General features: G+C 44.4%; 1 protein-coding gene and 1 long non-coding RNA gene across 6 annotated transcripts; one reads left to right on the top strand and one right to left on the bottom strand.

The window, feature by feature from the left end:
* Positions 1–202: 202 nt before the first annotated feature.
* On the bottom strand, positions 203–4,286 carry LOC116784377. 3 transcript variants are annotated; one of them, XR_004356035.1, is made up of 5 exons: positions 4,134–4,286; positions 3,489–3,596; positions 2,930–3,087; positions 1,524–1,662; positions 203–899 (listed from the first exon to the last, which is right to left on the bottom strand). It is a non-coding gene; the product is annotated as an uncharacterized LOC116784377 (long non-coding RNA). The 3 variants fall into 3 exon arrangements; XR_004356034.1 differs by having other exon boundaries at positions 204–899; positions 2,930–3,061; XR_004356033.1 differs by lacking the exon at positions 2,930–3,087 and adding an exon at positions 2,749–2,884 and having other exon boundaries at positions 231–899.
* Positions 4,287–4,388: 102 nt separating this feature from the next.
* UGP2 (UDP-glucose pyrophosphorylase 2) lies at positions 4,389–25,165 on the top strand. Of its 3 annotated transcripts, none has more exons than XM_032684311.1 (10): positions 4,389–4,441; positions 10,492–10,619; positions 11,163–11,270; positions 18,195–18,380; positions 19,819–19,952; positions 20,604–20,901; positions 21,969–22,166; positions 22,329–22,571; positions 23,017–23,121; positions 24,080–25,165. In XM_032684311.1, exons 2-10 carry the CDS (start codon positions 10,506–10,508, stop codon positions 24,185–24,187), a joined length of 1,494 nt encoding a protein of 497 aa, XP_032540202.1. In that variant the 5' UTR covers positions 4,389–4,441; positions 10,492–10,505; the 3' UTR covers positions 24,188–25,165. The 3 variants fall into 3 exon arrangements, with proteins under 3 accessions (XP_032540202.1, XP_032540201.1, XP_032540203.1); XM_032684310.1 differs by lacking the exon at positions 4,389–4,441 and adding an exon at positions 4,823–5,015; XM_032684312.1 differs by lacking the exons at positions 4,389–4,441; positions 24,080–25,165 and adding exons at positions 4,869–5,015; positions 23,228–23,900 and having other exon boundaries at positions 23,017–23,171.
* Positions 25,166–25,552: the final 387 nt, after the last annotated feature.

Here is a 25,552-nt window from a genome sequence, read left to right on the forward strand (position 1 = left end):
GTGACCCTGCCCTTGCCGCCTCTGCTGTGTTCCCTGTTGGCTCTGCTGCAAAAACACTGTTCAAGAATCCTGTAGATCCAAGGGGGAGCATCCGAGACCTCCAGACTGTCCCCCCAATTGAGGTTGTTAACAGGAGATTTTTTAGGTGCAACCAGGCTTGTTTCTGACTCAGTGGCTTCCAGCTGTTGCCCCAAAGGTGTGCTGTGTGTCCATGCTTTAAACATGGAAAAGTAAGAGAGAGAGAAAGGCATAGAATTAAAAAAAAAATTATTTTATTTTAATCTTTATTTTAAAAACCAGGATTCTCCCTGCCCCATGCCCTGCTTGCACAGCCATTGTTCCACTACACATGGTTCATATGTTGGAATACAATGTGTTTTAAAATAAAATAAAATAAAATAAAATAAATAGTGGATTTTTACACCTTTTTGAACACTCGGGAAAAATTTCAGATAAATGTAGTCACAGGTTTCTGCACCCCATGTTGGCGTCCTGTGGTACCACAGACTGGTGCCTCGGGGGACATTTTTTAATTATGCAATTTGAAAGCTTTGATCTGTTTGGTGCTATTAAATCCGTTAAAGCTCTGTGTCCTCCCAGGCTGATGCCCGAGCACGGGCTGTTTGAACTTGGCTGCTCCCCAGCCCACAGAGACAGCTCAAAAGGAAAGCAGGAGTGGGACCGATGGCACTCGCTGATGAGCCCTTGCTTGTTTAGGAAATAGTGCAAATGGGTGTTGGTCACAGGAAACAAAGCTCCGGAGGAGCAACTGGGAATGTGTCAGGTGGCTGGTGCACTCGCTGGACTAACAGGAGTTGGAGGGGCTCAGGTGCAGTGTGCCCTGTGTGCCCCACCCAAGAGGGCTGAGAGGTTGATTTTTACCGTTTCCCAGTCACTCACTGGGAAAAGAAAAAAGAAAAATTACAATCTATAACTCTCTATATATTATATAGATTTTATAGACTGTGTAAATATGTGTATTCATAATATAAATTTATAAATATTTAATATATAAATACATAAGATATAGAGAACATGCAATTATATATTAATTATATATTAATATATATTTGATAGACATATATGTTTTTATACACACATACACACATATGTATATATATAGATCCTTGGGGATCCATGCTTGCTTTGCTGGATGCCCAGACACACCTCCTGGGATTATATGTATATAACACAAATTCTTGGATTTCTAAATGTATATTTATATTGTAGAAAAAGCTGTAAATATATATTTATATAATACAGAAAAATATATCATGTGTGGATAATATACGTAAGATATAGAAATCACATATACATATTACTATGGTATTATATATTATGTGTATTATGTGTAGATATCATATGTATATTATACATATATTTGTAACAGATATCATTATTAAATATATATAATTAACTGAGAAATGGCCATAAAGCACCTGTGTTACTATTTATACTATTTGGACAACAACAAAAAAGTTTTCTTCTATTATTTCCTAGTCAGTAAATTAAAATGTTCACACCTTGGCTTTCCAAGTGCCTCCTGGCCATATTTCCTTGGCATTTGCACTGTGTCTTTTGCCCCACAAATGCCCAGATTCCTATTATCTGCTGACCCTGCTCAGCTCGAACGAGTCAGTTAATTGGCAATAAATGAAGCGACTGAAAAACAGAGAGAGGAGAGAGGGATAATAAATGTCCTCAGCGGGAAACTTAACAAGGAATGCTGAAGAAGAAATAAATGAGAGTGCGATGCAAGGATGATGCTGGGTACCCATAAGGGCTTTTCCACCTCCCCTTGCCACCACCCACTTGCAAATCAGAAATGAGCCCACCCAAAAGATGACTTTTCCAGCCAAAAACTGCCAGTGCTGAGCCAAAAGTGGGATGGGGAGAAGGGATGGAGTAAGGGGAGGACAGGACCAGTTCTTTTGGCAGCGTCTTGCATTGGCGTAAACTTCTCTGTTGACAAAACCAAAGGAAATCGTGACAATTTTATTTATTTATTTACGAGGCATATTCATGAGACAGTTTATTTTTGAGCCATAAAACCAGGAGGTGGTTTGGGTTTGGTGCCCAACAACAAGCTGCTACTTTGTGATGCAGTCCAGCCTGACGTTCCCGGAAGATGCTGAACCGCCTGGGTGAAATGGTGACATCAGGCATGGGGTGGGGGGGGAGCAAAAGCTTCATTTTCATTCGGGCCCTTTTGACTTGTTTTTGGCATTTCTATGTCTACTTAACCCAAAATGTTGGTGCAGATGGATGGGCTGCCAGCGTGTTGTTCCCTGAGCATTCCTGGTTGTGTTTCAGGAGCAGCAGCGTCGGGAGGCTGCAAACCTCTCCTTCATTTTAATACAGCTCTAGGGCAATTAAGTGGGTTTTTTTTGGTTTTGTGCTGCACAGCCTCTCCTCCGTCCATCCTCCAGCTGATGCCTGCCAAAGGAGTCAGGAGAAGTTGCTTGGGCGTGGACTGACCTTATCAGCCCAACAGCTTTATTTCCTAAAAGGACACCGCCAGAGCTCTGAGGACTCAAGAGTTTTACCAAAATTTGCTGGTTTTGGTTACCTTCATCCTAAGCAACACAGTGATGTGACTGACACCATTGGTGCTCAGTCTTGATTATTCCCTTACTTCCACAAAACTTAGTGATGGAGGGAAGGTTTTCTCCTGGTTTCACCACAGTAAGACAGGTCACTGGAATTAGTTTTATTGCTGGCAGATAAAAAGTTATCTGTGTTTATTACCCTATAAATCATGCCTGTAATTATCCTGTAATTACCCAGGACAGCTGTACAAAAGTTGCTCTGGTCCTATCTGGAGAACATCTACGTTGTGTTCTTGGCTGGCAGGTGTTGGATGTGGGATCATAGGAGAGCTGAGCTGTAGGAATGGAGCAACAGGTTTAAATCAAAGCATTTTAATTACCAGTGCAAGGACAGGAGTAGGGCTGCTCTTGCACTGAAGATAACAGCAAGCTCCCATCAATGTCTGGAGAAAAGGCTCAGGACTTTGCTGAAGTCCTGGAGTGAACCCAGGACTTTTTTCCTGCTGGTGAATCTGGGACAGAAAGAGGAACATCTTCCCTGATGTCGAGAAGACAGCATGCAGTGAGCCACTGCACCCATCTGGCAATACAAAATGCAAAGGGATTCTACCAGGTCAAGTGGACTGGGACGAAAAATTTGCAGAGCACTTTAGGTCTTTGCACTTTCGGTTTTCTTAAAAAGCCAAGGAACAGGCAGAGGTAGAGGAGAGTTGTCTCACCCCAAAACGGACAGGCTCATCCTGGGAGTTGCCTGGTTTTTCCCAGAGACTGTACAGGGAGCTTTAGCCAGGAAGGATGAAGGCAGGGCTGCCTGTGCCTCCCACACATCCGCCTCTTGAAACTGGATTTCAGCAGAACCCTGCCAGTTCCCATACCCCTCTCCTCATGGTAAAGGGGCACTGGTCTGTGAAGGTAAAAAACCAGGGCGGTGCCATTTACCTGCAGGGTGCTGGGTGTTACTTACGGCAGGCAGGGGGCACGGGGTTTTCTGCCATAACTGGGTGTCGCCACCGAGCAGAGGGAAGCTCAAGCACCTCTGGGAAATGTCTGCAGGCAAAATGGGGAAAACATCTGTCGAAGAGGGAAATCACAGCCTAGTTCAGGAGCGACACTTGGCCTTTGGCACCTCTGTGCTTGCCAAGGGCGCTGCACCAGTGTGGCACCTCCCCAGCATCGAACGTGGCCCAGATACCTCCCCAGCACTGAAATGTGGCCCAGGCACCCGGGGTGGAATGCCACGGGTGGAGATGCTTTAAGTCACGATACACTTAATAAGTCAGAAATATTACAGAACCACACAGAGTCACAGAATCAATCAGGTTGGGAAAGACCTCTGAGATCATCGATTCCCACCGATAACCAGTCACCACTACGTCCGTCAGACCCCGTCGCAGAGTGCCACGTCCAGACTTTCCTTAAACATCTCCAGGGACAGCGACTCCACCACCTCCCCGGGCAGCCCACTGCAATGTGTAATCACCCTTTCTGTGAAGAAATTCTTCCCGATGTCCAACCTAAACCTCCCCTGAGGCTGTGTCCTCTCGTCCTGTCGCTGGCTGCCTGGGAGAAGAGGCTGATCCCCACCTGGCTGCACCTTTTCCTGTCAGGGAGCCGTGGAGAGCGATAAAGTCACCCCTCAGCCCCCTTTTCTCCAGACTAAACGTGTCCAACCGCCTCTCTCAACACTTGCGCGCCAGACCCCTTCGCCGAGCCTCCTTTAATCGCGGCTGTCGCGACAAAGCCCAGGTCGCCGCCGCGGCCCCTCACGGAGGGCGGGGCCCCGCCCACTTCCGGCGCGAGGGGCCCGCCGGGACGGTCGCGGGCCCCGCCCCCGCCGCGGGGGGAGGGGGAGGGCGGGGCCCCGCCCCCCGCCCGCGGTGCCGCAGGACGAGGTGGGTTCGGCGGGGCCGCCGCCGCCACCGCCCGGACACAGCCCCGGGGGGGCCCCGGCCCGGCCCGGCCCCGGGGCAGCACCCGCCGGGACCGCCCCCCCCCCGGCCCGGCCGCCGCACGGGGCGGGCGGAGCGCGGGGCGACCGCGCCGGCCTGGCCCGGCCCGGCCTGTCCCGTCCCATCGGTGTTCCCCCCCGGGAGTGGGGAGGAGCCGCGCCGGGAGCCCCCCGGGGGAGGCGGGCGGGCGGGCGGCCCGGCGGGGAGGGGAGGGGAGGAGAAGGGAGGGGAGGGTCGGGGGTGGTGAAACCCGGGGCGCGGCGGGTCCGCCTCTTCCATTGATGAAATTTAAATTGCTCGGCGTTCGCCGCCCGCCCGCCGGCCCGGGAGGGAGCGCTGGGCGGAGGGGCAGCGCGGCGGGCGGGCGGGAGCTCCCAGGGAGGCCGGGGTCGCCGTCGTTCCCGCCGCAGCCTCCGCAGGGGCGGCAGCCGCGGGGCGGAACCCCCCGGTGCGGGGCACTCCGTGTTTGGCCGAGTGTTTATTGATTAAAGAGCGAAAATGTCGGCGCTCGTGAAAGGTAAGCTGACGCGATTTGTTTTTCTCGGCTCCCTACAGCTGTGTGTTGTGGCCCCGCTCTCTCTCTCTCTCCCGGCGGCTCGGGGGCAGCGGTGGGTGCAGCAGCAGCCGAGGTGCGATGTGCGGGATATTCCCCGCAGCCCCGTCCGTGATCCCGGCGGGGCCCCCGCCGGCCCGGCTCGGCTCTGCCCGCTCCGCGATCCCGGGAGGAACCGGGCGGGAGCGGCGGGACTGTGCAAGGGGTCCCCGCCAGCGCAAACCTCCGCTCAGCGCTCCGCTAAAGTTGCGGGAGGAAGAATGCTGAGGTCCGACGTCTTCGCTTCTTTTTTTTTTTTTCTTTTTAATTTTTTTGAAGGCTTTAGTGCATTTTGGCGTTTTCTGATCCCAGCAGGGCTCCGGCGCTCTCCTTTACTCTCCGCATGTGTGTACGTGGTCTGAGTTTCGGATTCCCTGTGAAACAGGGAACCAAACCCGCAAGAGGTCATTTCGGGAAGAAAAATTACTTTGGTGCATTGCTGTTGCAGTTTTTTTCTCCCCCTCCTTTCCGGTATCCTAATGGTGTTTTTTGTAATGAAATCCGTGCCTGTGGGGTTCCTTAATATAAACCTGTGCAGGCCTATCAACAAATACAGTGCTGCCCGCAGAAGGAACACGAGGAGGTCTTTTGCTGTACGAACTTGGATATTGCAGGCAACTTAGGGCCTTTGCAAGCTTTGGGAAATCACTGTCCCCTCACACATTGGGTGTCCAAGACTGTACAACGCTGGCTGTGTAAATGCATCACCTGTCTGCAAATGTCCTGTGATATCTGGGCGAAAGGCAGAGAGCTGAAGGAGGAAAGTGTTTCTCAGCACGTTGCTCAACCGGCCACTCTGAAAGTTACCAAGATGAGCCCTTGCGAAATACATTACGAAAATACATTCCTAATTGTTCTTTTTAGATGGAATTGGCTTATCTCAGGCTACTGCTGGAGGTAGCCATCTTGCAGACAAGTGATGTTATTTATGAAACTGAAAGCTGTAGAAACCTGTGTAAAGATCATAGTTTGCTTTTTAAATATTACCAAAGATTTGACAATCCTAAAAGCTTTAAAAAAAAAAAAGTATCCAGTATTTAGATACTCTTTTGTCAGGCCAATGGTACTAAAACATGTTGCCAATGTCAAGTGATATTTTTAGCGTGGGGATCAGCTGCTAGACTGAGAAATCCAGCTGTGTCTGACTGTAACACCTAAACTCTTGGTGTGAGCAGCTGGCAAGAACGGCTTCCTACCTTGCAAATTCCTGAGTTAGCTCAGGCTAATGTGCTCATCTGTCAAGGAGTGTCAGAGCATATAGCTTTCACTTCACGTATTCTTCAGTCCGACATGTGTTGGCAAAGTTTGCCTTTAGTACTAGGAAAATAAAAATGTTTGTAAAGACCAAGTGGGTACGTTCAATTCTGAAAATCAAAGTGGTATTCATTAGCATTGCACTTTATAGTGTGGGTATTTAAAGAGAGTTTTATCCTTGCCAGAGATAAGGATTGCCTTGAACTTTAAGCAGAGCTGTTGAAAGTTATTTACTCTGTGCCCTCAGCACAGAGTTCAAGGATAGAGCATTTAAAGTTTAGCTACGTGTTGTAACTCACTGGCCACCCTTTCTTGATCTTTATGCTGTAGTCTGGCTCCAAAGAGACCCAGATACTTTTCTGCTGTAGGTCTTTCTGGATTGTTACTTGGATTGCAAAAGTAATCACAGTTCATAATCCTCAGTTCAAGAGATTCCCCATTTTTCTCATGAGAGAGAGAACTTCTTGCTTGACTTGTCCCATGACTCCCTCCTGTGCTGGGTCCTTGTATGCTGAATACCAAAGTAGTGAACTTCTCTTCTGAGTGGATTAATGAATAAAATTAATCAATCTTAATGTGTTCTCTGCTTTTAACATAGAATAAGATGAGGGGTGACAGAAAGGAAACACGTGCAAGTTTCTAAGGGGTCACTGTTTTTCTGTCCTTGTGCAGTTTTCCTGAGGACAGGAATTTTGTTTCTGATAGTGTACAAAGCCCTCCTTTTTATTGGCTTGATCTATCATACTTTGTTTTTTTCATATGTCAGTTATAAAATGATGCATCATAAACCTGCTGGTAACTCTGCCATGTGCTGAGGCTTGTGCTGTGAGGGCAGGGGCCAGGTTAGCAGTCAGAGCAGAGCACAAAGGCGTGCTAGAAATAACAGTGGGGGCAGGAGGGCTGGAGTGAAATTCTCCACGCGTCAAACACCATCAGGAACTTGATTAAAGAGCTGTCCTGTCTCTGCGACTCGGGAGGAAGCACTTTCTACCAAAGACATTAAAATAAGATATGCTGGGTGGTCATTTTTGCAAAACCTAGTGTTTTCTGAAATCTCAACTATTTAGTCATGCTCTTCTGGTCTGTGCTCATTTCCTGTGTGGGCAGGTCCCCCATGAGTCTTCCATTACCCTGTCCTACCCATTTCTTACTTCTGATGAGTGTTCAAGAGTATTGGTTTTGTAAAAGTGGGCTTAGGCTGAAATCTGAGGCATTGATGGCGAAATAGTTTGGAAGAGGCATTTCTATTTCAACACAATTTGGGATTTTATGGCTGCATATATCCTGGGAAATCTCTTCCTGCAATTATCCAGCGCCCCCACCTCCCATCTGATTTTTAGAGGCACAATAGTTACTTTTCATTATGGCCTTAGGAAATTTTAGTTGCCTGTAGGAAAGAACCGCTTTAAGATATACAGTTACACTGGCCTTTGCCCTAGTTGCTACTCAGGTGAAAAGGGAAATCAATCTTCACCCAGGCTGTTAAATTCATCTGTAGCTCACGTTAAAGGACTGCAGTTGCCTTTCTGCTGGCAGTAGGCTGGGATGCATAAATACCAGCTTCTTCCCAAAATCTCTGAGGGGCATGGGAACAACTAGTACTGAGATTGTTTGGAGCATGTGTACCAATGCTGATGGTGTGGTCTTGTTTTGGGGAGCCTTTAGAGAGTACTTCAGGGAGCCTTTAGAGATCCCTGTCCAGCCCACATCCTGGTGGACGTCTCTTAAGAGAAGTGCTCAAAGCCTCTGCCTTGCAATGGCGTGTTATAAGCAGAAGAGCTTTGTGTTGCTGTTTCTTTTGGCTGCTTAGTTACAGTATTCAAAGTCTTATGTATGCAGAATAGATACTTTTCCTGCACCAGGCAAGCACGTGTTTTTATGGACTCCAACCACGTCCTTCCTCTCTCTGTCCCCAAAATAATAATTGGACCAACAGCACTAACGGTACTCTGCCTAAGAAACCTTGCCCTGACACATTGAATCTGGATGAGACTGAGGGGTTACAGTAGTTGTTATGTGGTCAGTGTAAACTAAATATCCTCTGTTGCCATGAAGGGTGCAACCCCCAGTGCTGGCAGCTTTGGCAGGCTGGGTTTAGGTAAGAGCTGTCCCATCTACTGCCGCTCTGAGTGCCTGATGCTTGGTATTGGAAAAAGCAACAGGTTTACTTTGCTTCTCTGCGAGGGTGTTGACGATCAAATGTGTTTAGCATTTGCTCATTCAGTTTGTGAGAATTCATAGTATTACAGGAAAAAAAAAAGATGCCAAAACGAGGACGTTATCATGCACTTACTTTTATGATGCCTTTTTATTTTGATTTATTTAGTATGCTACTTAGTCTCTAAATGGCTTTATCTGGTAGATACAAGTCTTTTGGCCAATATGAGCGAGCAGACTTTTCCTACTTACATGGCAACCTGGGGAAGTTGCTGGCTAGCTCTGCCTCCTTCAGCCCCAGTGTGTTTAACAGCACGACTGAAAGTCTCTGAACACTTGGGAGGTGTGTTGGCGTCACATTGGGAGGTTCAGATGTTTTACAGGCTGATGAACTGTGAGAAATGGCCACTGTGTTGCTGTACCAGAAGTGGTGTATTGTAATATGTTGCAGGGAGGATTACAAACATGTGAAAGCATCTCCTAGCCGTTGTTTTGCTTTGCATCAACCCAAAATGTGTGAATGAAAAGACAGTGCTTGTAGCAGTTTGGTATGAAAGTATTAAGCTGGTACAGACCTCCTTGTTTTTCTGTAGGAAAAAGTGCTTCCTGATGAAGAGCTGTCTGTGTTTTTATGTATTTGACCTGGAAAGATGTGCCTAAAAGGCTTTCAACTCTTACCTGCTTTTACTACTAAATGAAGCATTTGATTAAAAAAAGAACCTATTGTTCACTGCACTGTTCATCTTGAGCTGATGTTTTCCCGTGTTGCACCACACACAGTATGTGCACTGCAGCACTTGTCTGTCTTTTTTTTTTTTTTTTTTTTCCTCCCTCCCCTACCTGCAAAACAGTGCAGTCAGGAAAATGGCTTCTGTGGGCTTCAAAGCAAGGATTACATACTGTCACTGAGGCTGAGGCTATGGAATACTTTGCTTAAAAAAATAAATACAATCAGAATTATATTAAAATGAACCGTCTCTGCCATTCTTAGGCATTCTCAATAGGAGAGCCTTTTAATGTGTGTTCTCAGAAGGTAGACTTTAAATGCAGGTTCCTCTCCTAACAATATTTTCTGTCAGTATCACTGTTCACTCGCGAAGTTCCCTTCTGTCCCTTTTTGCACTAGTATTCAGGGTGTTTCTAAAATCCAGCTATATTTGGCAATACATCACTCTCTGTGTTACAGGGAAGTCATTACTCAAGGGATTTGGCAGAAATTAAATTAACTGAGGTCTTTAGAGAACATACTCAGAATGTCTTTTGAGAACACACTCGCTTCAAATGCTTTCAGTTGGAAAACAGTCATGTTCTCTCCCGGTTCTTCCTGCGGGGTGGACTTTATAGAACATTTGTGTATTTACTCTTTTCCACATTCATGAAGCTTATCACTTTCAAAAGTAAAACAAATGCTGAAGTGATAGACAGCCCAATTTTCTAGGTTGCTTAGTAACTGAAATGCATGCTGTAGTGTGAAAATACTCACACGATAAAGTGAGGGAATATTTACTGGAACAAACAGAAGATCGTGTGAAAACGCGCTGTATAAATAACGAAAGCGTATGTTTTATTTGCTTAGGTGAACAGAAGGATACGCTCAATCACAATGTTCTGCAGAGCTTTCCACTAAGAAAATTCTCCTTTTTCACACTTACACTTGCTAAAGTGTGTTGATGCAGTAGGATGTGAATTCTTTAGCAAAAAAAATACGCTGCTGTGGATTTTTGGACACTTCTTGAGACGGATCATCGGTCTTTTCGGGTTCTTTTGAGTTTTGAAAGAGGGGTTGTTATTCTTTGGCCCCAATTTAAGGTCTGTTCCACAAGTAACTAACTACGAACAAAAACTTGAGATTCCTGTAGTACAAGTGATAAAATGAAACTAGATTATATGAGTTTATCATGTTTTTTTAAACAAAACTGAAGGCTATTTGTAATCTAAATAAACTAGGTTTGTTTTGGTTTTTTAACCCCTGTTTTCATTTTTATTCAAGATTTCAGCAAAGCAATGTCTCAAGCTGGCTCTTCACAGTTTCAGGAAGTCATTCGACAAGAGCTGGAGTATTCAATGAAAGTAGAACTCGATAAGATACTTGCGACCGCAAACTCAAATGAGATAGAGGTAAGGAGCAGGACGTGGGTGCCACTCAGCATGAGAAATTGAGTGCAGGACATTGAGGCAGATCTTAGACAAGGCCATAAATCACATACTACCATGTCCTTATTTTTAGGATGTGCTCTGATCCTGTGTGGAAGAGTAGCCTGGATACAATGTCAGTAGGAGACTTTCAGTTCCCTATAAACTGGGTGATGGAGTTATTAAGTGTTTAATCATCTTTAGTTATTAAAGGTTCTATGTAATCTTCAGTGGATTACAGAAAGGGAGGGTAAAGCTGTTATCTTAAAGATTGGGTCAAATTGTTAAGGTTATGATTTTCACAAAATACTTGTTGTGCAGGTATCCAAGTTGGTTTTGTACCTTGAGTTTTAGTGAAAATGAGCTTTTGGTACCCTCTAGAATTTTACATAAATTTTAGCATATCTACTTCAGTGCTAATGAAATTACTCTTGTGAATAGATTGTACATAAATGTGTAGAAATGCTTCTGTGATTGAATAGGTATGCACTAAATATCAGCATTTAGTAATGTATTTCTTTTTTGTAGCACACTAAAAAGGACCTGGAAGGATTTAAGAAGTTATTTCATAGATTCCTACAAGAAAAGGGACCGTCTGTGGACTGGGGGAAGATTCAGAGACCTCCAGAAGATTCTGTAAGTTGCAATGAAGTGGCAGTCTGTAAGGAACATAAAACTGATAATTGCTACTTAAGGCAAATGGTGTATCCACCCCTCGAGGGGATCTATCTGCCACGGTTCCCTAAAATCAAGTAGGACAACGCTTTGGGTTTGAACTGAGAAATAAATATTTGTTGACATATGCTGTATGTGCTCCTGAACATCAGGTCCTGCTTACCATATGTGTCAAGTTCTTTGGTGTTATTTTGTTAGCTGTTCTTTGAGCAGGGGAACAAAATGGGACTGATGCCACCTTACCATTTGGTACCTTTTCTGGAGTAAACTGGAACTTGTGTCAGAGGGGAAGTAGGTTCGACCCTTGTTGCTCCCATTTCCCTCCTGCCCCTAAAAGAAGGTTGCACGTCTCAGATGAGACTGTTTCCAGAGATCCATTATGCTAAGTAATTTGAAAGGGGACATATGGTGAGTGGGCTGGGTAATAGAGCTCATTTAGCAACTCCTCTAACTTACAGCAGCTCAGTAAAAGAAAGGGATCTGAAACAAGAAGTTGACTGTGGGGGGTTTTGGAGAGTAATTTCCTAGTGCCATCTATGTTGTTGTAACTTATAACCTGTAACTTGAGCTGCTGCTGAAAAAGCACTATATATTTTCTCTGCACTGTTTAGTACTGAAATAAATACTTCCTATTAAACCTAACCTCATTTTATTGATTCATCTGTGGCCCCAGGCTGTCCCTTTGACTCTAATGGTGTAGTTGTGCTACAGATTCTTGCTTTTCCCAGCGTAGTGATCTTGGCATATTGCAGGACTTCTGTGTCCTCACAGGTTTGTGGTTTCTCTGAGGCTCTCTGTGTGATTCAATCGAGGCTCTGTTTCCAACTGAAAGGCAGGCTGTCTGGTTACTTCCAGAACAGATGCAGTGCTGCTCTATAAAGCGTTGAAGAATGATGCTGTTTTAGAGCAAGTCTAGGGTTTTTCCAAGGTTGAGTGTTTTCTTTTAGCTTCAAAAACATGTGATGTCTTTCTTTTCTGTACTGTAACACTGAATGAAGTGTTGCTTTGGGGAGAAAAGCCCACCCTCAGTGAAGAGGCCAAGGTGAGAAATTGGAATTCTAGATAAGGCGACTTAGAAGGAAGGCTGAAGAAAAGGGGATTTCTTTCAGTGTAGGGGGGCTGAGACTGGAGGGGGTGATAGGTCTTTTAAATATGTAAAAAGGTAGTTACGACAATGAAAGGAATAAACTGTTCCCTGTGTCAAGATAAAGCCTGGGATTAAATTACAGAAATCTGATGCAAGTGAATGGGCTGCTTTGTGGAGAGGAAGAGCTGTTGTCTATTTTCCAAGGGTTGCACACCTTCCGTGGAAAAACTTACAAGTTCTGTAAAGGACTGAAAATGACTGAGTAGGACACTGGGAGCAAATGTCAAACAGGATGGTTATGGAAAGGCACTAAAATAGACTGAGGGGATATTCCCAGGCATGGCAAGGTGTTAAAAAAGAACTAAGGCAAAGGTCTAACTTAAGATCACAGAGGGCTGAATGGAGAAGGGCAGTATCTGTCTTCTTCCTTGTGGTCTGTACTGCTTATTCTCAAATGTGTCCCTGTGCTACGTAGCAACTTTTGACAAGGTAAGAATTCTGCAAGATCGGATCGCTGCTGGTCAGATGAGATGCATGCATGATCTTAAATGGAATTTTGCTTCCTAGCATGAACTCTAAATTAAGTAATCATATTTGATAAGTGCTACAGAAGAAAGCTAGGGCAAAATATCTGCAAACAAACTTCCTTCCATGCATTCTTCATGTCATAGTAAATATTTCTTTCTTTAGGGTGATACTTAAACTTCCTGATCTGGCAGGAGGTGAGTTTAAGAGCTTGCAAAAACCAAAAGCAAAATTAAATTACTTGAGTATTTTTTTCTTTTCTCTTTTTTGCTGACCATAAGAGTTTCATCTCCCTACCCTCCTTGAACCCTGCTCATATCTACCCCCTCCTTTTTAATACATCAGCCACGTCAGGTACACAACGTGGAAAGTGAAATGTGTCTTATGTGAAACCCTTTTCAAGTGACCTTCTCCCAGAGGATTCTTTGCTGAGGGATATGACTTGTGGAATTATTAGATAAAAGTTGATTTCTTAAAGACCAGAATATCAGAATTATTAGTCTAACTAGTACAGGTAAGAACAGTATGAGCTTTTAGAAGAGATAAAGAGGGATGATTTTTGAAGGGCTGTAGTAATGAGTTCTTTGGGACAAGTATCCATCTGTGAACATACGCTTGTTTTGTCTGAGTGCTTCTGTTCAGTTCCAGGTGAATTTTCTTTTCTGAGCTATAAACCCTCACATATATTCTCCTCCTGGTCTTGTTAGAACAGTGCAGAGGTTTTTATGCACAAGACTTGTTTACTGGTGATCTTGCAAGTGATTTATAATTGCCTATAGGGATGACCTTGTTTTATGAGGTGGTGGGTGTTTGGGTGTTTGGAGAATCTCACACTACAAGGGCCACACCCTAGAAAGCACCAGCTTACTCTCCCCAGTGGAAGTCTAATTGCCTATGATTGTTTTGGAGAATTGCTTTGCTGATGAGAATTCTGGGAAGTATAATCCTCAGCTGATGCTTAGCAGAGTAAAAAGCATCTGTTTAGATATATATGTGTGTTTATATACATACAGACATGCACATGTATCTGTAAACAGAGGCACCCAAAAATGTGCCAAAGTGTTAAGTTGCTGGTTTTTTGTTTGTTTAGCAGCTTAAAAAAGTTCATGAATACTTATAGGCTTTGTCTTTTAGGTGGGAAGGGTGTTTCAGGCTTTTGCCCAATGCCAAGGGACTGTGGTATGCAGGAGCAGAATTTCTGATCAGACTTCTGTAGGTCGTCTACCTGTGATATTTGTTCTTTGAATGTAGCTTTCTGCTTTTTCCTGAAGCATGTACTGACAAGTAAAGGCTCCTGTCAGTTAATTTAAACAGAAATTTTTCCTTTGCAATATTCCTCCATTTTTCTCTACAATGGGAAATTTCTCCCTGGCCTCCATGTTTTCAGTGTAACAACTAATACTGATGATGGTAACAGATGATTGAACCCATTTCACACAATATTGGTAAACCTTTGACTTGTTTTTTCCTTCCAGATGCTTTGCTTTCATATGTCCAAAGGCTTACAGTGATAGCTGGCATAGTTAGGACCCATTACTGTTACAGTCTCCAGAGAAGAAAGTACACTGAGAGTGCCAGTTAAAAGGGAGAGGAGGTAAAGAATGTGGACATGGCAAGTGTAACTTAATCCCCTCGATGTAGATTGCAGCAATGTGTTTGTTTGAATTGGAAGCAATAGCAAAGTCCTGCTGGGAGGCCTCAGAGAGAACTGCAGTGACCAAGTTAACCACAGAACAGCAATGCAAAACCTCATCTGGGATGTAAAGAGAGCATCCAAAGCAATGTGAGTGTGAAAGGAACTTGTCTGTTAGAGACATTTTTTTTTCTTCCCCATTGGTTGGATTCTTGTCTGCAGCTCAGGTTGTCATCTCAGTGAACTGAATCATGAAGGGAAAGAATGAATGTTATGCCCTTACTCAAAAGCAAAACACCTTTCTAATCTTCAACTCTGGAAACGGGTTTTAAGGGTTCGTAGAATCTTAGAATGGTTTGGAAGGGACCTTGAAGATCATCTTGTTCCAACCCCCTGCCATGGGCAGGGACAACTTCCACTAGACCAGGTTGCTCCAAGCCCCATCCAACCTGGCCTTGAACACCTCCAGGGCTGGGGCAACCACAGCTTCTCTAGGTGACCTGTTCCTCTACTTCACCACCCTCAGAGTAAAGAATTTCTTTCTGAGATCTAATTTAAATCTCTCCTCTTGTAGTTTGAAACCATTCCCCCTTGTCCTGTCCCTATCAGCCTGTGTAAAAAGTCACTCTTCCTCTGCAAGCCCCCTCTAGGTACTGGAAGGCTGCAGTGAGGTCTCCCGAAGGCCTTCTCTTCTCCAGGCTGAACAACCCCAGCTCTCTCATCCTGCCTTCACAGGAGAGGGGTCCTATCTCTCTGATCATCTTTGTGGCTTTCCTCTGCACCTGCTCTAACAGGTCCATGTATTTCCTGTGCTGAGGACTCCAGACCTGGGTGCAGCACTGCAGGTGGGGTCTCACCAGGGCAGAGACTTCTTCACTTGGTGGTATTTCTAGAACTGTCCCTTGATGCTGAGTAAATGTTTCCTGGTAGTGTAAGTACATATTAACTAATATGGGTGTACTCCTTTCCCGTCTGCCCACAATGACAGCCCTGATGCTCATTTTGTCTGTCTCTGACAAACTCTTGCAAAGCCTCCTTGCAGTAGGAGTATGATTCTGAAATCTGTTTGTCAGACTCCCAATGCTGCCTCATGCAAACTGTTCTGAGAAATCACTTTTGTGACATTGGCTGCAAAACAAAGGAAGCTGCATATGTCATCTTAGAACACTCCCAAACCACGGCTGTGAGACCTGTCTCAAGTGAGTAACACTGCAGCCAGGCAGCTGTAAGCCATGTCATTCCTGCCCCTGTTTTTTCCTGAGGAATTTCCCCATCAGCATTTACTTGTCAAGCCCACTGTTCCAAACCTTTAGAGCAAGGATTGATTTTTATTACTGTGGAGCACTTCTTACACTTGCGTATACGCTTGTAGATCATGAGGTAGTTCTGCATATTAGTGCCTACACGTGACTGGAACTGCTACATGATAGCACTGGCACCCAGCAGTCCTGATGCTACAACATTCCTGCTGGAACTTGAGTTCTTGACATTTGTTATTTTCTGAATTAAAGACCCTTCAAGATCCAGGGCTTCATTGCCAAGTTGTCGTTTCCAATGCCTGTGCCAGAAGAAACTGAAACATTTAGTGAGGCTGAGTCATAAATTGTGTTGTAACTGATGCAACATCCAGTGAACTGAGTCCTTGTTGGAGGGCCTGGATGGAACTGTTAACTTCTTCAGGATTTTTTACTTTGAGCTTTCTGCATAAGCTGGTCTCAGGCATGATGGTGAAGGCATGAAAGGGTAGTTGGCACTTCAGCAAAAGCAAATGATTTTTGAGGCAGTCTAGCCCTGAGCTGAGTGTCAGTCTTTCTGCTTTTTGTGAGTGATGCAAGAAGAACATAGTGAGACGTGAAAGTTGAGATAATTTTTCTGGATGTTCAGACGGTGTCTGAACATTGTGGATGTGACTCACGTCCCACCCAGCTAAAGCTCAAGCTGAAATGCTTCTAATCCATTCACAGTCTAATACAGAGCGCTATTGACCTTGGAGTGGATGGGAAGCAGTAAATCTGAGTGTAAATCTCTGTAGGTCCTGCTGGTAGTGAATCCTTCATTAAGCTTCCTGATGTATCTCCAAGACATTAAAATCAGTGTTTATCATCTCTTTGTTAATGAGAAGAACGGTTGTTTGTCAAGGTGTCTGCCCAGCCTGAACACAATCTCTGTTGTCGACAAAGCACAGCGAGATTCTGCTTTTTGCGCTCTTCTGTTCCTGAAAAGTTCCTGGAACCTTGGAAGGAAGTTCCTGTGTTTGTCCTCTGGGAAATGGCAGTGTTTGTGTTACTGCTTTCTGTCTGAGCCACAAGAACTCCGTGTGGAGTCACCTTATCTTTATATATATCCTATAAGCTTTTCAGATCCCATAAGGCAGAATTTCCCTAATGTGAGGGAACCGCTCTAATCTGCTGCCTGTGGTACACTGGAATGCTGGAATTGCACAAACTCTCCTCCTTACACCCACACATCCCAGTAAGAAATATGACTCTTGTTCCAGTGCAGTGCGAATTTCCATTTGAACCCCAGCCCAACTTGCCCAAAGCAAACACAGTTCTGAAAACTACTCTGTATGTATTTGTTCTTGGAAATCAGCTGTGGATCTCACACACCCCTTATCAGCATTTAAAATAATTTTCTTGCAGCTGGAACACACACAGCACTGAAACACCAAGGCTTTTCTGCAAAAGAAAATCTTTAGAAGGGGAGGCTAAAGGATAATTATATTGATTCTGCTCTAACAGTTTTGGCATGATTCTTACCGTGGCATTGTTACTGTTGTCTCTCTGCCTGAGGTGCTTTGGATTAGGGAACAAGCAGAGCCTAATGCGAGACACACTGTCATTACAAGCCTGATTTTGCTCTCCACCACTAGCCCTAAATGTAGCCCAGGCTCTGTTTTTAAACCTGTCAGTGAGGTAGAAGACTCTCTCTAAATTTTATTGTGAGCTGGATGAACACATCCTGAAAACAGCAGGATAAGAACTAGGAACTTTCTTCCACTTTGTATCATGCTGTTGGGAGAGATGAATTATTAGATCGGACTAGTAGTTGGAATAAAAGTTAGTTTAGCCTGAGTTAAAGAACCAACCTTTTGCCAAGAACGTTGCCTTTGACAACCTTAGAGCAAAGTATAAAAAAAAATAAATCTATGAGTTTAAGCTGCTCAGGGAAGGAAAGTTATATGCCCTGCATGCATATGAGTTCCTAAATTGGGCCTGACTGAAGAGGGAGAGGGGGTCATCTTACTGGGACAGTGAGTTAGATGGCACCCAGGGAAACCTTCTGCAGGACAAGAAGAGGGTTGTGACTTCTTCCTTACCCGTCTTTACCACTGAGTCAGTTCTCTGAACCTGGAAGAGCAGACAGAGGCATCTTCTTATCTGAGTGAAGCTGATGGTGACTGGTGTCACAAAGTCTATAGAACCTCTCAAGGAAAGAGGTTATTGTAGTAACAAATCAGGTTATTTGTACCATAACAAATCAGATTATTATAGACTCACTTTGCAGATGTTCTTTAGTGTCCTAGAGCATATAAATAAGTGTGGGTTTTCTCACCAGATTTAAAGTTCTGAAAGTTTTTAGGAGAAAACAATTTCCTTCCAAATACCTGACTGCTGGTTTTGGGGTTTTGTTTTCCCAGATCCAGCCCTATGAGAAGATCAAGGCCAGAGGCCTGCCTGATAACATTGCTTCTGACTTGAACAAGCTGGTGGTTGTGAAACTCAATGGTGGCCTGGGCACCAGCATGGGCTGTAAAGGCCCCAAAAGTCTTATCGGGGTGCGAAACGAGAACACCTTCCTGGATCTGACGGTTCAGCAGATTGAGGTAACGTTTGATGAGCTTTTCCTTCTGCGTTGGAGGAAGCAAGACACACTGAGCTGCTCCTGCTTGACCTTTTAAGAGGGATCACAGTGGAGGCTTGCCAAAAGGAAGAGGAGAGGGAAACGAGGTCTGGTCACAGTGCTGGGGTGAAGTAGAGAATTCCTTTGGGAAGAGTAGACTCCAAAGGGACGGAGCAATCAGCACCGTCCCCTCCACACGTGTTAGCACAAGTGTGATCCAGCCTGTTCACACCAGCCTGGACAGTGGGAATTGTGTCCAGAAACACAAGCAGTCACACTGTAGAGCTGGTCTGGCCTGGGTAACTAACTCCTGGGCTTGTTTCCGACTCCTCCAGCTGCAAGTTTATCTTTTTTAAAAAGGGGTTTTTAAAGTGCATTAGAACAAAGCTTTTCAAGCAGCTCCAAGTTCCTTGTTGAAGTTAAACTCTCATGCTGGAAGTAATTGCTGGCATTTTCCTCTGAAGAAAGAAGAGGGAAAGAAAATAACAGCTGCTGGTGTTGGGAGAGGACATTTCAGCTTATGCTTTTAATGCTGAATGTTCCTCTTCCAGCAGATAATGAAGATAGTCATTAGAGTAGGAAATTGGGTGTGCCTGTTCCATAGTTTCTGGAGTGCCAACAATTTTTGCCTCAGTGTGGTGTTTGTTTGGAGTTACTCTCCCATATGTGATAGATGGTTCTGTAGCAGACTCAAATTTACATCCAACTGATGCAGCTCTTTATCCAAAGGATCATTGTGGAAGTCTCCCAACTCCACCAAAGGATAATGATCCCAAACACGCTCCAGCAGATGAGGGCAAGCTCATACACAAAGCTTAAAACTCACTGAAATGAGTTTGGTTTCTTTTTTCCCCGCACACTGTTTTTGGTGAAACACTGTCGTGATCTCCAATTTTTTGCTGCGCACATGGAAATGCTCCTGTGTATTTCAGCTCCATTCTATAGATTCCCAAATAATTAACATGGTGACATTTCATTCATTATGTACTCTTGATACCGTTGTCCATCTCATGGCCTCCCAAGAAGGCTCAAAAGTGCAGAGACAGTTTGGAAATGTCATCTTGACAGACTGTAACAATTTGATGGAAAACATGCCTTTTGTACTCAACAGTAGCTAAAACTTAAAACCATCATTTTGTGGTGTTGTGCTTTTCAAATTACAAATTTTGATGCAGATTTAAAAACAAAGATTAATTAAAGCTACATTAATTAATACAGGCCCTATCTTTACTACTAACAAGGATTTATTTTCCTTTACCCAATTTATTATCCTTTCTGTCAGCATAAGTGCATCTCTCTTTTCTCTCATGCATTTATTATTTCTAGTCTGTTTTATCTAATTTCTTTCTCCCAAAATCTTAGATGTCAGGAGTTAAAGCTTAATAATACATGCTGAATTTACCATCTATTTCCCATCTCAGCATTTAAACAAATCTTACAACACCGATGTTCCTCTGGTTCTCATGAATTCCTTCAACACTGACGATGACACAAAGAAAATCCTGCAGAAATACAGTCACAGCCGTGTGAAGATATATACTTTTAATCAAAGCAGGTATCAAAAAACTTCACCACTTGGGGTAAAAGGACTAATTAGCTTGTTTCTCCAAATTCCAAATGGGGTGGATTTTAGTTTGAGGTGCTGGGGTAGCAATAGTGTCTTCTGTACCCATGTTCAGTCTATTTTAGGTCTCTTTTTGAGACTGAAACATGAGGGTGTTGGGCAGAGTCAAGGGCAATGTATTAAAATCAGGGAGAGGGGTATGTGTGGGACCCAGTTTCTAAGAAATTTAGGAATAATGGTGTATGAGATTCTGGCCACTTGATCCCTGAATTTGCTTTTAGTGTCCCTAGGCTCTGGAGGGAGACAGACCATGGTTCCTTATCCAGAACAAACTCTAATCAAAGTGGCTGCTGGGTCAGAGGTGTGCTTGGCATGTTCTGAACCTGCCTGTGAAAGGCAGGTTGGTTTACAGCATGGTCTGAGAACTGGCTTTAAATCCTTGAGTAGAGAGATTGCATTCTGTAGCTTCTCACCTCAGAATTTGGATGGGTCTTCCAATTGGGAGTACTTACAGTAACCTGGAGGGCACACCTTCAAAAGCTGTGTGGGAAAGCCCAGGGAGTTGCACCTTTGCTGTTGTATTTTTTTCTTTATGCCAGTCTGACATTGGTGAGAACTTAACAAAACCCATTGTCTTCACAGGTATCCTAGAATTAACAAGGAAACTCTGCTGCCAATAGCCAAGGATGTCTCTTACTCAGGAGAGAACACGGAGTGCTGGTACCCTCCAGGCCATGGAGACATCTACGCCAGTTTCTATAACTCTGGTCTGCTGGATAACCTCATTGCAGAGGGGAAGGAATATATATTTGTGTCCAATATAGATAATTTGGGTGCCACTGTGGACCTTTACATTCTTAACCACCTTATGAACCCACCCAATGGAAAACGCTGTGAATTTGTCATGGAAGTCACAAACAAAACCCGGGCAGATGTGAAGGTAAAGGGAGATGGGTGTGAGTGTGTCTGTGCCTGGTGTGTTGGTGGTGATCTCCAGCCTCTCACCTCCTCTGAATGCATGGATTCAGACATACATACATCCAATCTCCTTATAGCTATTTTAGGCACCATTTAACACATCAGCTTTGTTCTAATTTGACTTGCACAAAACCAGCAAGTTTATGACGTTCTAATTCACGGAACAAATTTGATCCACGTTCTGGGCAGCGGCAGACAAGGGCAGCCTGGGCTTGACCACAAACACGAGTGATTTCTGCAGGGTGCAGGTCACAACCTCTGTGCCTTCTCCAAACTGTCACTGACACAGGGGGAGAAGCTTGAGGGTGGTAAAAACAGAGCACTGAGGGCTGGGATGCAGCAGCTACATCCTCTGACTGAAAGCTGCCTAAGCTACTTACTGAGCTGTCCAGGTATGCATTGCACAACGTGTGGTGCAGCTGCACATCTGCTCCTGTCCTAGACCCTTGACTTTTGTACAAAGTCCAGGTGTGCCACGTGTCAGAGGCTTATGACGTATCAAATACTTGTGGCCTGCGCTAATTTGTCCTGTAAGTGTGCTTTGCCTCTGTTCCTGTAAATGTGAGTGTGGATGATATGTGATTTTTTTTTTTCCTGTGTTTATTACCTCTTAAGAAAGCTCTGACTTAGTCCTATAAAAGCACAGAAATGCCCTGTAAGAATCCAGTTCAGGTTACTGAAGTACTCAGATTTAATTTAGCTTTTGTTCTGTCATCTAGCAAAGCACTGCTGAAGGTGGTTCTTGACAACAGTGGCACTTGCAAAAGATTCCCAACAACTTTCATTAAAGGAATTAACTGTCTTGGAGTGCTGAAATATGATCGTTGGAGAGTTCTGACTGTACTTTAAACACACTCTATAATTAGTAACCTGCTAGCTGGTTACTAAAAACAAGAAATGTGTTCAGTTGAACCTTGCTCTGAGGCTCAAGTTTAAATGCCAACAAACCAGTGCCTCTGTTTGGGCTGAGGGGAGGATTTCTCTGGCTTCTATGAGCAGGACTTAAAACTTCTCATTTGCCCCTCACAGGGTGGCACGCTCACGCAATACGAAAATAAGCTGAGGCTTGTGGAGATAGCTCAGGTCCCAAAAGCACACGTGGATGAATTCAAGTCTGTGTCAAAATTCAAAATATTCAATACCAACAATCTGTGGATTGCTCTGTCTGCAATTAAAAGGCTGCAGGAGAAGAACGCCATTGACATGGAGATCATTGTTAACCCAAAGGTAACCAGCCAGGGAGGGTTTAGGGGAACTGTTTGTTTCCAGGTAACCAACAGGCACTGCTGCCTTCAGGAAGTGGGTGAAGGCAGAGCTCTGGCTGATGTTTGGCTCTAGTTCTGAGACCCAGAACCTGCTCGTTGTGCTCATGTGAATTTTCTCTTCCAGACTCTGGATGGAGGCTTGAATGTTATCCAGCTGGAGACTGCAGTTGGTGCTGCTATCAAGAGTTTTGAAAACTCTCTGGGGATAAACGTACCTCGTAGTCGTTTCCTGCCTGTTAAGACCACATCAGATCTCTTGCTTGTGATGTCAAACTTGTACAGCCTTAATGCTGGGTCTCTAACCATGAGCGAGAAGCGTGAATTCCCAACAGTGCCTCTTGTCAAACTGGGAAGCTCTTTCACAAAGGTAAACTCCTATAATTATACTTGGTGTTTATCTCTTTGGATAAAAATACAGTTCATAGCAATAAATAAGTTAAAAGTGAGGTTTACTTTATCTCCCTCTGCCCATCTGGGCATTGCCTTTTGCTCTTTGTAAAGAACTGTGAGAATGCAAAGTACTTAACGTGTACATGTAGCCTCCTCCTGTTGTTGGGTGCTCCTGTACCCTCTCAGCTGAGGAAATGGAAGGTGAGCTGGGCTGTGTGTGTTCTCTAGAGCTTGCCCAGCACTGGTGGGAAGCTGTCCCTACTGTTCCTCACACTTATCTCTGAAAGAAATTACAAAGTAGCAACTCCTATACTGATTCAGATGTAGATTATAGGAAGGTTCCTGAAAGGAGCAGTCAAGAGGCTTGTCTTTAATCCACAGATAGATTTAAAGCTGTCTCTATTATTTTCTCCTTCTAAAAGGTTCAAGATTACCTACGGAGGTTTGAAAGTATTCCAGATATGCTGGAGCTGGATCATCTCACGGTTTCAGGTGATGTTACATTTGGGAAGAATGTTTCATTAAAGGTGAGTGTGTAATTAGGATGCCCCTGCACTAAACATGACTGATCTCTGCTCCCTGGGCATTGATCCTGCCTCGGTCAGTGCCTGTACACACAGTCCATAGGAGCACTCCTGGGAATTAGGGAACTGGCCCAAGGATCATAGAGGCCAAGGCTGGACAGTGACCCCTGTGAAGGAGTGCAGGGTGTTAATTGCCAGAGCTGCTGCTCTATACAGGCCCAGGGAGAGATGAGGATTTTTTTGTGAGCCTTGAAAGTACCACAGACCTCAGGTCTCTGTTCAAACACTGCTGCCATCTCTGTCCTGTGGCTTCACAAGGCATGTCCCACCTCACCTCCCAGGCTGGCCTTACCACACCTTTTCCGGCCCCTTCTCATCAGTTTGATTTATTAGTTCTTGATTTATTAGTAAGTATTGGCGCTGAGCAGGTTAAGTTTCTCTCCCAAATTCTTCCTTAGCATCTAGGACAGTTCAGCAGCTGACAGATGGGTGCAAGGTGGGGCTGTCTCCCCCAGCAGTGGCAGTGGCTCAGCTCTGAGGCTCGAGGCTGTCCCTCTGTGCCCAGATTTGCTGTACAGCTGCAGCGGGGGGCTGGGCTGTGACACAGGGACTGATGGGGGTAACATTTTTTCACCTCAAAGCAAGCAGACATGACAAGAGCCCTTACAGCAAGTATGTATCTTCAAAGAAGTTACAATTCTGCTTGTAGGCTGACAGTATCTAGTCTGTTGGTAATTACAGTGTTTCCAATAATGCTTGTTTAAAACCTTTGTTCTGGGGGGGGGGGAAAACCAAACCATAAAAAAGCCTATGCAGAAACAATACAACAAAGTGCATCCAGGCTCTGGCTGTGCCACCTGTGACACCAAAATGGTCCTCCAGACAACCTACTCCCTCCTTCCAAATTAACAAGTAACAAGTTTCTAAACACTTTGTTTTCTTTTCTTTTCTCTAAACCCAGGGAACAGTTATCATCATTGCAAATCATGGGGACAGGATTGACATCCCAGCTGGAGCTCTACTAGAGAATAAAATCGTGTCTGGCAACCTGCGGATCCTGGACCACTGAGTCCATGAGAGGGCACGGTCAGGTCTGAGGCTGCTGTGCTAAACCAGCCTCATCATGGAAGAACCTTTTAAGCATTAGAAATCTAAGTACACAGAGGGCCTATGCTTTGTCATCTTCACAGTACCCTGCAGTATTAATTTAAAATTAATTTCTCTTGCTTATCTCTAAGCAGCCACATAGTGCCATGGATGTGCGTAAGTAATGCTTCAGTCCTTAAAGAGATTCTGTAACTCAGTTAATATAACCTTGAAGTGCAATACTGTTTGTCTTGCGGGAAGATGGACAGATCTTCTTTGATAAGAAGTTAAGAGGCTTGCCTCGAACATTCAGTAGTTTTGAATTGCTTGTAACTGCAGAAATAAAGCTGTGAAGCAATACATGTGGGACAACATGGTTGGCAACTCCTGTGACGTTTTAGGAAGGCACAGTTGAAAACCAAAAGTTTCACTACTGCTAAACAGGCTCTTAAACCCCTGTATTTCATGTGCTCACAACCTGTAGCCCTCTTCAACCCCCCCCAAACTACAAGTGGGATGTCCTATCCCAGTTGTACGTCGAGGTACTGGGGTAAGGCTGTCAATACCTCCATTTCCGTATCGTGAGAGTGGGAATCATCCGTGTTCCAAACTTGCCCAAAGAATCCAATACTTGAGAAAAATGCCTCAGTATCCACGTGTGGTGTTTGCTTTTTCACATCCCATTCAAGACTGGATCTCCTGTTAATATCTTAATCCTTGATCTGCCCTCTTTTTTCAATAAATGGATCACGTTGACTACACCTATGTTCATATTGTCACAGCCATGTATGTTAATTTATCTTCTCGAGTCATTTCTAAATTTGTACAGGAATCGAAATCCCTGTCCTGATCACTATTGATTTCTTAATGTTTCTCTTGTATTTACATGCAGACAACTTTATTTTATAAGCTTAGTATAACACTGGTATGTATCATTAAAGAAGTTGGTCTTTAAAAACAACTGTGATTTTAGAGCTTTATTTTGACTGACAATTAATGACATCTGTTATGCTGACAGGTGAGCATGCCTGGCTGAGGGAACCACAGGCACACACACACGGCAGCAGATCATTCCATCATCCATGATCATCACAGGGTTAGGCACTCAGACTGGGGTCAGGTAAAGAGGGGTGAGGTGAGATACACAGGCACTTGTACTTAGTACTGGCAGCCTCCAGTCCGTAAAAGGTAGTATTAAAAACTCTCAAATTAAGTTTATTTCAGTTGCGCCTTCCTTAATGGTGCAACCTTTTATAAGCAGCCTAAAAGCTTCAAAATTCTCTTCTTCCTGCCCTGTTTTCTTCTGTCCCAGTCCTTCCCACTGCCTGGGGCCATGCCAGCCCAGGGC

This window comes from Chiroxiphia lanceolata, chromosome 3 (genome assembly GCF_009829145.1).
Source record: "Chiroxiphia lanceolata isolate bChiLan1 chromosome 3, bChiLan1.pri, whole genome shotgun sequence".
Taxonomy (NCBI): Eukaryota; Metazoa; Chordata; class Aves; order Passeriformes; family Pipridae; genus Chiroxiphia; species Chiroxiphia lanceolata.